This window comes from Giraffa tippelskirchi, chromosome 1, assembly GCF_054371585.1.
Source record: "Giraffa tippelskirchi isolate mGirTip1 chromosome 1, T2T-mGirTip1v1.2.pri, whole genome shotgun sequence".
Lineage (NCBI taxonomy): Eukaryota > Metazoa > Chordata > Mammalia > Artiodactyla > Giraffidae > Giraffa > Giraffa tippelskirchi.
Window position 1 is genome coordinate 1,800,691 of NC_137275.1, and position 14,148 is coordinate 1,814,838.

Below are 14,148 nucleotides of genomic sequence, written 5' to 3' on the forward strand. Positions count from 1 at the left end.
GCCTGCCCGCTTCTCTCGAGGGCCTTCCAGGTGCCCGGCTCTCCGAGCCCCTCAGCAGGCTGGGGGGCTGTGCTCACGGGGCGTCAGGCCGCAGACTCTGACCGTGGGGTGAGAGGGAGACCTGCCCACCCCAGGTCGGACCCCTTGTGCGGTGTGGGCTCACTGCTGGCGGCGTACCTCCCAATCCTGAGACGGGTCCTGCTTGACTACAGGTCTGATGAGGGCCTTGGAGGGATAGGCCTGCTGCTGCCCCAAGCCTGCTGTGGGAGGCGTGTCCACCCAGCGGCGCTGCAGCGTCGGGGTCCCAGATGGTCCACTGCCCACTGGGGTCTCTGGAAGCCCCTGGGCTGTCCCCCCCAGCCCCGTCCTCTGTGCCCTGTCCGCGCAGGCGACCTGACTCCAGGTGGCGCTGCAGGCCCTCCGGGCTTGGCACAGGCCGCCCCGGGCACCCTCTCCCCTGTGCTCTCCGCCAAGCACCTTGCTTTGCAGGGTGACCGGGTCGGGCGCGCTGTGGCCGCTGTGGTGGTGGGGGGCCACGGGTGCCGCCTCCGTGACAGAGGGAGCAAGGGTTTTCAACGATCTTTACTTGAGACTTTTTGAAAATCTGTCACTGAATTTTCAGCCTAATTTTATATTTAAGTTTTGTAGAAAGACAAGTTGTCTGTACAAATATTGCCTTCTGAAATACTGTGAGGAATCTTTCTGTTTGGGAGGACCTTTGCATTTTCCCAGCACAGGCCCCACTGGAACCCGTGCTGGAGAAGGTGTTCTCTGTGCTGATGCTGGGTGTCTGTTTGCTAGACAGCAGGCAGCTTTTCCACTTAGGCTCTTGGAGTGTGTGTCGCTAACAATATATAGTCTTCACCTGAGATGAAAATTAATTTCCTGCCAGTTGGATGGCAGAGATAAGCATCGTCTTTTTGTTGCGTGTTGAACAAAACATGTTGAATGTTTTAGAAAGTCATTTTCTCTATCACGCTAGTGAACACAAGTTGGAAATTTTACCTGCTAGGGTGGGAAAAAGGAATTTCTAGTTTCTTAGCACAAATTTTCTTGTGTGTCCTTGTGACCCACGTGAGTGTGCCAGCAGGAGCTTCACTGGATCGGCTTGGCGGCGCCTGCGTGGCGCCCGGTAAGTCCTGTGCTGGCAGCTGCGTCCTCCACCCGCTCCCGGACGCCCGGGCCCATGGGGGCAGGAACGCACAGCCGCTCTGACCTGGGCTTCTGTCCCCACCCCTGGCCCCCCGGCAGCTCAGAGGCTGTGGCGGGCTTGTTCCCCGCCAGCCCTGCTCTGACGTGCTGTCTGAGGTTTGGGCCTGCTGTCGCCCCTTCAGAGTCTTATCTGAAGGCGCCCCGTTTCTGTGTCTCACGCTGCCTTTGCTTCCGCCGCAGCTGGAGGAGAAGGCGCGCCTGGAGGCGGAGGCGCGGGCCCGGGGGCATCTGCACCTGCGTGAGGAGCAGCGGCGGCGGGCAGAGGACGAGCGGCTCTCGGAGGAGTTGCGGCGGCTGCAGGAGCTCCAGACGCTGCGCGCCGCGAGGAAGAAGAAAAAGGAGCGGCCCGGGAAGGACTGTCCCAAGTTGGACATGCTCGCCGGCAGCTTCCAGGCGGCCGCAGAGGCGCTGCCCAGTGCCGAGACCATCCACAACGGCTCACTGGAGCCAACCGAAGACCCCGAGACCTCATCCCCCTGCCCCTCCAGACATGCGGACCCCGCGGGCCCGGCGCCGGGGGCCGACCCCTCCAGACACGCGGACCCCGCCGAGCCCGTGGATGCCAGGCGGCTCCTGCCCAAGGGGGTCAGCGGGGAGCAGCAGGAGCCGCTGTCCTTCCTGCTGGACATGGTGCATCACCACAAAGGGGGCGCCGGCCCGCAGAAGCCGCGGCCAGGCAGCAAGGCCGCCAGCGAGCCCGCCAGGAAGCCCGCGGAGCCCCTCCGGGCCCCAGAGGCCCCGGCCCGGCCCCGGCCGCAGGCCGAGCCCAAGGCCAGAGTGCTGGACCTGACACCCCTGGCGGACCACCGGAGGGAGGAGAGGAAGGGGAACAGCAACAACAACAACAGGAAGCCTCTGAGCCACACCCGCGAGGAGAAGCCGAGCCCGGGCCCCGCAGAGCCCCCCGCGCCCAGCGAGCCCCTGCAGAGCGGCAAGCCGGCGCCCGCGGAGTCCCCGCAGCCCAAGGGCCGGAGCAGGAAGAGCAAGAAGAAGAAGGGGGAGCGTGCCAGCAGCTCCATCGGTGAGTGCAGCCCGCAGGCGTGCGCCGGCCTCTGCCTCGGGGGCCTCTTCACCAGCACAGGGGCCGCGTGCACACTGTTGCCACGTTTGGTTGTCGTGAGATAGGCTCCAAGCCCCCGACCGCGGGAAGAGCTCGAGGACCCCCGCGCACCCCCAGGTCGGCAGTCACCCCGGCTTTGTCCTCTTGTGCTCCAGACTGTGTTCCTGAACCAGAAGAGAGTTGCTTTGCCGTTTTCCCTTTAGATACTCCTGTGTGTGTTTGCTCCAGTGAGGGCCCTCTCTCCCGAACCGCAGGATAGTTGCTAGAGGCAAGGATTCGACACCACACAGACCTATCTCTGCCTTGGAGGCGGGAGCCTTGCTCCTGTTGCTCTGTTCGTCCTGGAACGTCTTTTACGGGAAAAGGTGGTTTCTCCTGACTTGGCGCCCTACCCGGGGTCCCCTGTCAGGTCCTGCCTTTCTCACCACCGCGGCATTTCTCAAGAGTGTGGCCCATCCATTTTTAGAATGAATTACTTTTTAGAATACTTTCAGCTGGGTGCCGTTCCCTCACAGCCAGGTTGAGATTGTGCATTGGCAGCGGCACTGTGTCCGCGGGTGCAGTGTGGTCAGAAGGGCGCGCTGCCCGCCTGGCGGGGACTCTGGTCCTCCCGGGCTGCTGGGCGGGGAGTTTCTCCTCCATGAGGACCAAGCCTCCCGGCCTTGGCTCAGGTCAAGTGTCTCGGGGGGCAGACAAGCCCCGCGTGTTGCATCAGGCGCTCGCCCCGACAGCTCGTTCCTGTGCTGTTTCCAGAGGGCGCTGTTTCTGTTCTTCCTTCTGCATTTCTTACGCAGAGTCCTGCAAGAAGGGCTGTTCTCCCCCGGGGGTTTTCTGCGTTTTCTTCCGTATTTTTTGCAGGGACTGTTGCAGGAGTCCTCACCTGCTGCTGTCGGGGGTACCCTTTTCCTATTTCGATGCCCCAGATTCAGTCCGGGGGCCCCTGGAGGACGCCCTGCTCCCCGTCGCACGGTGGGTGCACGTGTGTCCTGCACAGTCAGACGTGCAGCTTGGCGTTCTTCTCTCTTCCAGCTCTGAGACCCCCCCACGGGCTGCGGGGGTGGTGTTGGCAGGACTGAGGAGGGCGCGTGTCTGCCGCGTGTGCGCATGTCCACACACGGGCCCCTCTGTCTCTGTGTGTCGTGCTCACTCCAGCAGCTGCAGCCGCCTGCACTGGCGCTGCACCCCCTGGAGCCCCCTCCCTGTTTGCACAGGGTGTTTCCCTGCTCGTGGGCCTGGGAGTCCATGCGGGGTGGTCTCAGAGCTGCCTGCACGTGCAGTGGGCCCAGGTGGCACGGCGCTTCTGAGGAGCGCTGGCTCGGGGCGCCGTCCAGGCGGGCCGTGGGCTCGTGCCCAGCCTCCCGAGAGCGTCCTGTCGTCAGGCTTCCAGACTGGCCCCGTCTGTTACCTCGTGTGCCTTTTCTCTGATTGCAGCAAGGTCCTGTTTCTAAGGGCAGTTTCTACATCTTTTCGTGAATTTTCTACTCGTAGCTTTTTCTCATCTTTCAGTTGGGTTCTTGGCCTTCTCCTTCCGTGTTTGAGAGTTCTGTGTGAATGGGCGTGTTCGTCTGGGGCCGCACCACCTGCCACGGGTGCTTCTCAGGGTTCTCACGGACGCTGGCGCTGCCTGTGAGCGCTGCCTTCAGCCTTGCGCAGGTTTGCCTGGGGACCACGGGCGGTCCGTTCATGGGTCTCCTGTGGTCTCCAAACTTCGAACAGGTGTCCGGTGTCGCTGTCGCTGTCTCCCCAGCGCTGCGGGGGTGGGGAGCGCCCCGTGTTTCTGCCACGTCTTCACTGATCTCCCAGAGACGCTTATTTGGAGTTTATCCTCGTGTGTCGTGTGATGCATGAATCCAGTTTCATCCTTACCCGGATGCGCCAACGCCAGCTCCTGGAAAGCTCCTCTCCAGGGAGCAGGGTGCTGCCTTGGGCTGTGCGGGGCCGTGTCCTCGGGCCTGTCTGGGATGCCTCCTCTTCCCCCGCTTGTCCGCCCGCCGTAGGGGCGCTGGCTGAGCTGCTGCAACGGCTCCTCCCTCCTCCGTCTTTATCAGTGTTTTCTTGGCTGTTCTTTTTGTGTTCGTGTTCCCATAGGAACTTTGGTGTAAGTGTGCCTAACTCCCTTAAAAAAGAAAAAACCTTGTTGGTATCTTAAATTTATAAGTTAATTTAGGGAGAATTGATCTATGTGATGTTGTTTGTCCTTACCAAGAACAGGGGGAGTTTTTCCATTTGTTTAAATCCACTTTATGTCTTTTGGAATGTTTTAAGTTTTCTTTAGTAGGTTTTTCACATTTCTTATTGAGCTTATTACTAAGTATTTAGTCTTCCTTGCTTTTAATTTTAATGAGATGTTTTCTACCGTCTTACATTCTAACTTTGGACCATCCAGTGCAGTAGCCAGTCATGTGTCAGCCCTGAGCCCTGAGATGTTCAAAGTGCAAGTTGAGGAGTTTGTGAGGGTAAAAATATACACCGTTAAAACCTAATATGAAAAAAAAAACGTAAAATATCTGAATATAACTTTTTACATTGATTACATATTGAAATGATCTTTTGGATATGTTTCGTTGACTATATATTACTGATGCTAATTTTATTTGTTTCCTTTTACTTTTTCTAACGTGGCCACTGGAGGGTCTCACACTGTCCGTGGCCCCTGTTGTTTCTGTTGGGCCGTGCTGCTGCGCCTGGTGTCTGTGTTTATGAAAACCGCTGCTTTCTGCACCTCCCGCCTTAGCGCCTCACCTCAGTCTTGCTGATTCTCAGGATTTCTGTCGCCTGTTTCAGATAGAGAAAACTTTACTTCTACTTTTCCAGTTCTTACACCTCATTTTCTCTTACTTAATCACATCATTCATAAACGTAATGGAAACATCTGATGTTTCCAACCGGTCCATCCTAAAGGAGATCAGTCCTGGGTGTTCATTGGAAGGACTGACATTGAAGCTGAAACTCCAGTACTTTGGCCACCTCATGCGAAGGGTTGACTCATTGGAAAAGACCCTGATGCTGGGTAGGATTGGGGGCAGGAGGAGAAGGGGACAACAGAAGATGAGATAGTTGGATGGCATCACCGACTCGATGGACATGGGTTTGGGTGGACTCCGGGAGTTGGTGATGGACAGGGAGGCCTGGCGTGCTGCGGTTCATGGGGTCACAAAGAGTCGGACACGACTGAGCGACTGAACTGAACTGATGTTTCTATATTAAGATTTTGGCTTTAAGGTTCATATATTTTATCATGTTAAAAGATCCAATAATTCCTACTTTTTAAAGATATTTTATCAAGAAGGAGCTGATTTTTGTCAGAGGTTTTGTAGCATCTGTGTAGATTAAACATTTTTCTTCTTAGACCTGTTGCACTTCATAATGATTGGGAAGGTTTTGTTTTTCATTTTCAGTATTCTTGAGAAATTCACCCTCCACTGGGACTGTTTAGGCTTTAATGATTTGATAGGAATCTCCCATGCAGCCCCCTGGGCTTGGCACCTTTTTTGTAGGGTAGTTTCCTGGTAACATTCTCTCTGTCTTCTCTGGTAATTGGTTTGTTGAGGTATTTCGGTCTTTTATGAGGTTAATTTTTGTAAACTGTGTTTCAGTGGTAAATTACCTGTTCAGCTAGTTTTCCAGCTCAGTTACATAGCCGTCTGCAGAGCACATACTTTTTTATTTTTAGCTGTGCTGGGTCTTTGCTGTGGCATGCAGGCTTAGTTGCCCCAAGGCATGTGGGATCTTAGTTCCCCGGCCAGGGTTTGAACCTGCGTCCCCTGCACGGGTGGGTTCTTCACCAGTGGACCACCATGGACGTCCCCAAAGTACATTATTTTTAAACATTTCTTTCAGTGGTGGTTTTCCTCTCATCATTTCCTATTTTGTATGTTTGTGCTTTCTTTCTCTCTATTCTGTTTGATTCTGTTAAACTTAATAGTTTATCTATGTAATGTTTTTTTTAAGGCTCTTGATTTAGTAATTAGGTGTATTTTTATTCTTTCCTCTGCCGCATTAGTTTCCATTTTTATCTTTTTTTCCTGTGCTTTCTTTTGTTTCACTTCATTGTTCTTTACAACGTTTTGATTTGGGAATCAAGTTCATTTCTTTTCATTCCTTCAATTTTATTGATCAAAGTAACACTGAATTTTTCTCTGAAAAATTTTTCTCAGAACTTTCCCTTTAAGTGTATCTCATAATATCTGATAATGTTTCCACTTGGTTTCTTTTTTAGAAATTCAGTAATTTCCATGTAGTTTTTCCCCCTTTGACCCAGTAGTTTAATAGGCGGCTTTTAGTTTTCCAGCTGGGAGAACCTCTCTTGTATTAATAATTTCTAGGTTTTGGACTCTGTGATTTATTTGAGAGTGTTATTTATCATATTTCTGCTTTTAATTACTGGTATTTAAGTTATCGGTATTTGTGACTAGTTTTTATGATTGCACTATGTGCATTTGAGATAAAAGTGTATCTTCTGTGTTTTCATGGTATAAAACTATATCTAAATACTTGTTTATATCCATGACATATTTTTGAATTATGTTTATGTTTGAGTCTTCCATAGTTGACTTGGCTTTTATCCTCTTGATCATATTCTGTTATTTATTATTGAGGTTTCTTTCCTGTAGTTTTGCTTTACAGAGGTGGTTTCTCTGTTACTTGGTGCACATTCCTAATAATTTCTTACTGAACTGTGGCTTTTATTATTAAAACTCTTTTTGCTGTGCTCCTTGCTTTTGGCCTGACTTCTTTGTCCCTCGGCTCCTGTTTGCCTGGCGGGCACCTTTGTCGCCCTCCCCTCGTCTCTGGCCTTCCGAGTCGCTGGGTCTTAGGTCGTTCCCTTGTACGCGGCGCAGACACCTGAGTCCTGCTGGGCGAGGCGTGTTGACAGTCTTACCTGGCGCAGGCGAGGTGAGCGAGCCCCTTTCTGTGTCCTCATAGGACAGCCCTGACGTGATTTTGTGATTATTAGGCCTGTTTCGTGTTTGTGTTCTCTTCTTCCCTAAAGGTCGCTGTGTCAGAACACCCCTGACTCCGTGCTGGCGCCCCTGCCCCTCCAGGCCCCCTCCCTGCTCCTGGTGGGGGCCGTGGTCCTGCTTACTGCCCGGGGGGCAGCCGTGTGCCGAGCCCCTTCTCCTCCCCACGTTGCTGTCCCTTCTCGTCCCATTTTTCAGCTGCGTTGTATCTGCTTTGTTGTCAGAACATATGGTGTTTGTAAGTCTGCACGTGAGTGAGTACAGCAGGTGCCTGCCTCCTGTAGAGATTCTGGGCGCGGGTCGTCCCATCAGGGCCGGGGCGAGTCCTCTGAGCTCCAGAGAAGCGAGCGGTTTCCGTGGTCTGTACGGCGAGCCCCCAGCCAGGCCTGGAGTGAGTCTTAGGTCAGCTTTCTCTCCACTCTGGTTAGTACAGTTTATTTGTGCAAAAAAAAGCCTGTCTGATACTGAATCTGGCTATAGTTCCATCCTATTTTTTCCTTACACCATGATTTTTGACCCTGGTTATCGGTTCTAATCAGAAAAGAGTATCAGAAACCACTTTGTAGTGGCAGTGTCTCCAGCAGACGCACCTCCTGTTGTGTTTGCTTTTGTGGTTAAAGCTGCTCTTCTTCTAGAACTATCATATTTATGGAACAGCTTGCGATTGGGCTTTCTAAGACGTCATTTTCTTGACTCCTGTAAGCCCTCCTGGCTCACTACGTCTCTCCTCGGGTACAGCGTCTCCCTGAGCAGGTGGGCCTCTGGCGGTGCTGGCGGTAGGGGTGCACCAGAGGCCTGAAGAGCGGTCTCGACCCAGGGAGGCGTGCGATGTCAAGGCGACCTGTGTGGGTGGGAGGGCGGGGCAGGGGGCGCAGCATGAAGCAGCAGCAGGGACGGGGGACAGGCATTCCCAGCTGTTGGCGAGGAGCGTGCCCAGCCTGCTGACCAGGGGTCGTGACCGTGAGGCGCGGAAGTGGAGGGGTGCGGCTGTGCCCGACTGGGGTGGTTGCACGGAGGAGGTGGCTTTGCGGATGTGCAGCCCAGCACAGAGGGCGGGGCGGGGGTGGGGTGGTGCTGTTGGTGTCCAGGTGTGGGTGAAGCCATGGGGGACAGTGGTGGGGGGACAGAGGAGGACCCCGGCAGCGAGCCCTGTGTGGGGGGCTGTGGTCCTGCCGGTCCTGGGGGCAGCGTTGCTGTGAGCAGGTGGGTGTGATGGCCCCCACCTGCCACTGGGACTCCTCGTAACTGTGGGCAGCTGGGGTGCAGCTAGGCCACGGCTCTGCTGCTTTAACTCCATTACGGGGTGTACTCACACTCCTGTGCAAATGCCTAGTGAGAGGAGGAAAGGGTCTTCATGGGAGATTCCAAAAAGTTGTCCCATGCTAAGGGGGGGACAGGGTGGAGTGTGGCCTTTAACAGAGCGGCGGTGGTGGTCTGCACGCTCCTTGGATGGAGCCTGGTGGTGCGCGGGCATCACTGCCCTCCCCATGCCTCTGGCACGTGCGCTCAGCCAGGAAGTGCGCTGCGTCCTGCAGGCCCCGGACGGGGTGCAAAGCGGAGGACAGAGTTAAGGCCCCCAGAGATGCCGAGGCTGCCTGCTGTGACCTGTCTCCAAAGAGGGCTCCTCACCTGCAGACTGAAAGACAGCCTTGCTCTTCAGTTGGGACGGCCTCAAGGCTGATGATAAAGTCTCTGGAGGGTGCTCGACTGGACGGAAGGCCTGGGAGAGCCGTGTTCCTCCAGAGGCTGGGTCCAGGGCCCAGATGTGCTGCGCGACTTCTTGCAGCCCTGCCCCTGCCCCTCCAGCGCGGACCTGGGACCGAGGGCCTTGTCCTCTCGAGGGCTCTCCCCGGGCCGCAGCCCCTGTGCCTCCTCTGCTGGGCCTTCGCTCCACACGAGTAGGCTCATCCCACTGTCAGGTGTTCCCAGGAGCCCGAGCGATATCCGCCCACCTTTGGCCCTTTGCAAAATCTCATCCTAGAAAAGGTTGTTAGTCAAGTGGTTGGAGTGAAACCAGATGCTGTGCTGCGTTCTAGGAAGATGGCCTGCTGTTTATCCAGTTGACTTACCGCTTTTCTTTCCTTTTGCAGATGATGTCTTTCTGCCTAAAGATATCGACCTAGACAGTGTGGATATGGATGAGACTGAGCGGGAAGTGGAATATTTCAAAAGGTAAGTGTTGGGCCTGGTGTCTGAAGAAACAGTGGTTTCGTGGTGCCATGCTTGGCCCTCCCAGAGCACTGCCCTGGGTCTTGGACAGAAGTCGCATCAGCTGGCCCCGCAGCCTGGCCGCTCTGCAGCGTCCTTGCCTCTGAAGGCCCGGCGTGCGGGTCCCACGCACACCCTGTGCACACACTCTAGCCTTCTGCCCTCACGGCCGCTGCTCCCTTCACGTGTGTGTGAAGATGGGTTTATGGCATCGCAGTGTGTCTCAGAGTGGTCCTCGCCCGGCAGCATCCCCAGGGAACGTGGGCCCGCATCTCCTTTCTCACAAGTCTTCCCACCGCTATTTATGTGCGCTGGTGTTGGAACAAGGATAGGGCATGCTCTTAAGGTGAAAAGTAACGTTTTGGATAATTTATTCCATTTTCCTGGTATGCAGACATGTTTAATAATGTTTGTCATAATTTCAGTAATATTTTGTCTATTATGTGAGTTATGGCAAGAAATTTTTTCTTTAAAGTGCTTTGTCCTTTATGTAGCAGTACTTTAACTCTTTGTTTCAGAAAACACACACATACACTCAAAAAAGAAGCAGTTTCCAATGTCATTAATTCATATTTGAAATATAAAATTCTAAATGTTTCTGAAAACTATGTTTATTATATAATGTGCGTGGGTGTGTTTTAATTCTTAGGAGATGATAAAGCATTTCCTGAAGTTAAGCATTCACAATAAAACTCTTAACTAGGATAGAAAGGTGCATCCTTAACATGATACAGCACATCCATAGGATACAGTGAATGTTTCACTTAATAGTGAAACATTAAAAGCTATTCTTTGAGATTAGTAATTTTAATAAGGATGCCTCTTATCACAACTTTTATTTCTAAAGACATAGAAACAAAGGGATAAGGATTCAAATGAAGAAGTGGAATTGTCATTCTCAGATGATATGAATGTGTTCGTACGAAGTCCAACGGAAGCTATAGCTAAATTATTGAATTCTTAGATAGTTTGCCCTGACGCTGGTTCTAGGGGGCAGGGAATGGAATAGGGCATTTCTTGGATTCCGGTGACACTTTGGAGGGAAAGTTTCCCCAATGTGGACCTGCAGGATTCACACAGCTTATAATCATAGACTACTTATTGTAAACAAAGATTGTCAGGCACCCAGGACTTAGGAAAAACAATAAAAATCTAGAAGTGAAAAACAGAATTGTTAAAATCAAGGTCTCAATAGATAGTGATAGATTCAACACTGCTGAAGAGGAGATTAATGAACTGGAAGGTACTCTGGGATGCACCAAGAGGTGAGGAAAACAGAAAACGTGAAAGAAGGGTCAGGAGACAAAGAGGAGGCTCAGTCTAACGTACGGCTAACTGAAGCTCCTCTGAGAGGAAGTGGAGAGACCACGGAAAAGCGGGATTTCAACAGATGAGGCTTTTGAAGAACTAATGGAAAATACGAATCTACAGAATCAGAGAAGCACAACATATACCAACAGGATAAACAAACAAAAATCCATTCCTCCACATGGCATTTGAAACCAGAGACTGGAGCAATATTTAGTGTTCAGAAAAGATTGTCAGTCTATAATTATGAATCCCACAAAATTATTCTTTCCCATAATAGAGAAAAGCTGGAGGAGTGTGCTGCAAAGAGACCCGTTTAAAAGGAAACGTGTGAAATTATACTTTAAGAAAGAGGAAATTGGGAATTCCTTGGCAATCCAGTGGTTAGAACTCTGTGCTTGCGTTGCAGGGGGCGTGGGTTCCGTGCCTGTCAGGGAACTAAGATCTTGCGAGCCATACAGCATGGCAGGGAAAAAAAGAGAAAAAACGGAAACTGAGCTCAGAAGGTTAGTCTGATATACACGGGAAGGGATGAAAAAACCTCCTGGTAAATCTTGGTAAATGTATAATTGACATTATACTTAAAGGAACCCCAGTACTGAGCATCAGCAACATGTCCGCTCGGTGTGACGTAATCAGAGCTGAGTATCCTCAACCTCTTTTTTATTGTTAGGGTAAGAGCAAACATTAAAATAATAGAAATAAAATGGATAAACTGCTAATCAGTAGGAGGAGGAAAACCGTCAGGACTCAAAAAGAGAAACAAGTGTAGAGAAAGTACAACAGACAGATTTTTAAAAGATGATAGAAGTCCAGTTGTCTCAATAACCATCATAGGCAGTAAGCAGAAAGAATATAGTTTGTCAGATTGTGTTCAATTTTTTTAATGTATATACACATAAATATGTATATATGCTATATACAAGAAAATAACCTGAACTTTAATGGAAAGAGAGATGGGGGGCTTCCCTGGCGGCTCAGTGGTGAAGAACCCACCTCAGTGCGAGAGACATGCGTTCGCCCCTGGTCTGGGAAGGTCCTGCCTGCAGAGGGCAGCCCAGCGCAAGCCGGACGGCTGCCTGAGCCCTTGCTCTGGAGCCTACGCGCCACAGCGAGGAACAGCCCCACCCTGCAACGGAGCACAGCCCCGCTCACTGCAGCCGGAGAACAGCCGGCACAGCCACGAAGACCCAGCGCGGCCAAAAGTAAATAAAGAAAACAGTTTTCTTAGAAAAGAGAGGTAGAAATACAGAGAAAGAAAGACAGCTGTTCCAGTTGTGTTATTCTTGGATGAAATATATTTTAACACAAGGGATAGTTGAAGTTTGCTGCCTAATGATAAAATGTTCCATTTGTTAGGAAGAAAGAGGAATTTTAAACCTACGTATTTAATGAAACAGCCTCAAGATACAAAAAGCAGTTTGGGCTTTACAGAGAATTAGACACAATAAATGGTCTCGATAAAGGACAGAAATGGTATGGACCTAACAGAAGCCAAAGATACTAAGAAGAGGTGGCAAGAATACACAGAAGAACTGTACAAAAAAGATCTTCACGACCCAGATAGTCACAATGGTGTGATCACTCACCTAGAGCCAGACATCCTGGAATGTGAAGTCAAGTGGGCCTTAGGAAGCATCACTACAAACAAAGCTAGTGGAGGTGATGGAATTCCAGTTGAGCTATTTCATATCCTAAAAGCTGATGCTGTTAAAGTGCTGCATTCAATATGCCAGCAAATTTGGAAAACTCAGCAGTGGCCACAGGACTGGAAAAGGTCAGTTTTCATTCCAATCCCAAAGAAAGGCAATGCCAAAGATTGCTCAAACTACTGCACAATTGCACTCATCTCACGTGCTAGTACAGTAATGCTCGAAATTCTCCAAGCCAGTATGTGAACCGTGAACTTCCAGATGTTCAAGCTGGATTTAGAAACGGCAGAGGAACCAGAGATCAAATTGCCAACATGAAGGTGGGGCATGTGCGTGTTGGGGGAGACGGCAAGAGGTGGAAGCTTCCAGAAGCTCTAAAAGGCGACCTCACTGGACTCGGGGTTTGGGTCCTGGGAGACGATGCGGCCATTCGCCGGTAGGCAGGCTGGCCGGGGGCGTCCCTTCCCCGGACAGAGTCCTCTGGGCCGCGGCTCAGCGATTAACCACGGCTGAAGCGGAAACGGCACCCCTGCTGGACGAGCAACAGCTGCACCATTTTCTGGTTTGATTCAAATTCCTGCAGCCGCGTCAGTGTGGGAAGGGTGAGAATTTCAGAAAGGATGCAGAGGCTTTTGAAAGAAAATATCCTTTCCCTCGTTTGCTTGCCACCGCTGCCCGGAAGCCGGGGCAGCCAGCTGCAGAGTAGACGGGGTTGGGAGGCGCCGGCCCAGGGGCCTGGAGATGTTGGGCTGCGCGGCCCTGCCCCGAGGGCGGGGGAGGCCGTGTTGTGTGTCTCGGTGCAGATTCTTGTTTGACGTCACACTCTCGTGACTCATGGGTGAGGGAGGGCAGGCCGGGGGCCGTGGGCACAGCCGAGCTGGGACGGGCACTTTCCCTGAGGACCGAGAGGAAAGGACCCGGAACCCCAGGGATGTCCCGGGCGCTGGCCGGTGTCCCGAGGGGGACCATCCTCCCCCGGCGGCGGTGGCGTCAGGTCCCCGCCGTGGCCGGGGGAGGGGGGTGCTGGGGTCTCGGCTCCAGCCAGGCTGGGCCGCTCCCCCGTGACTGTGCGGCTTCTTGTCTTCCAGGTTCTGTTTGGATTCTGCCAGGCAGACCCGACAGAGACTGTCCATCAACTGGTCCAATTTCAGCTTGAAAAAAGCCACCTTTGCTGCCCACTGAACGAGGACGCTGGAGAGGGCCGTGCGTGGTGGCCGGCCCGGCCCCTCTGACGAGAACCTGCTGCTCGGCCGCGCTGTGAGCCCGTGTGCCTGTTGTCTGTGCGTGAGCCGGCCGGACGAGCTCGTCCCCGCGCGGCCGGCCCTCTGCGTCTCGCCCTGTCCCGCCACCTGTCCCCGGGGGGCTCCACTCAGCTCTGCCCGCGTCCACCTGAGGGGCCGGGCGGGCGGGCCCGCCGCCTCCACAGTCCACTGTCCAGAGTGTACACGTCGCGCGTCCGTGTCTGACCCCTGACTTGTAGCCAGCTTGTGTAAGATCCCCGCAGAACGAGACCGTTCGAGCAAACACCCACCAGTACTCACACCATGAAGTCTGTAGAGTGTACAACTGTATTAACACGGAGCCTGCCTGGCTACTTTTTTAACATATTGTTAAGTAATATTAAAATCATGTCTTTCTTTTTGAAAGATGGAATACATTAGTACAGCAGGAGACCTGGTCTGGTTGCTTTGTGCTGGGGCCGGGGGTCGGCGGGTGAGCGGGTGGCCGTGCCCCCGAGGGACGTTGC

The 14,148-nt window shown here is 52.7% G+C and overlaps 1 protein-coding gene across 18 annotated transcripts in view; it reads left to right on the top strand.

The window, feature by feature from the left end:
• Positions 1-14,072, top strand: part of FAM193A (family with sequence similarity 193 member A) — a 150,187-nt gene extending 136,115 nt beyond the window's left edge. For all 18 annotated transcript variants that reach the window (XM_081579256.1, XM_081579268.1, XM_081579263.1 and 15 more), the window contains 3 exons: positions 1,393-2,233; positions 9,324-9,405; positions 13,490-14,072. In XM_081579256.1, the coding sequence (XP_081435382.1) occupies positions 1,393-2,233; positions 9,324-9,405; positions 13,490-13,583 (1,017 nt within the window). In that variant the 3' untranslated portion in view covers positions 13,584-14,072. The remainder of the gene's footprint in view (positions 1-1,392; positions 2,234-9,323; positions 9,406-13,489) is intronic.
• Positions 14,073-14,148: the final 76 nt, after the last annotated feature.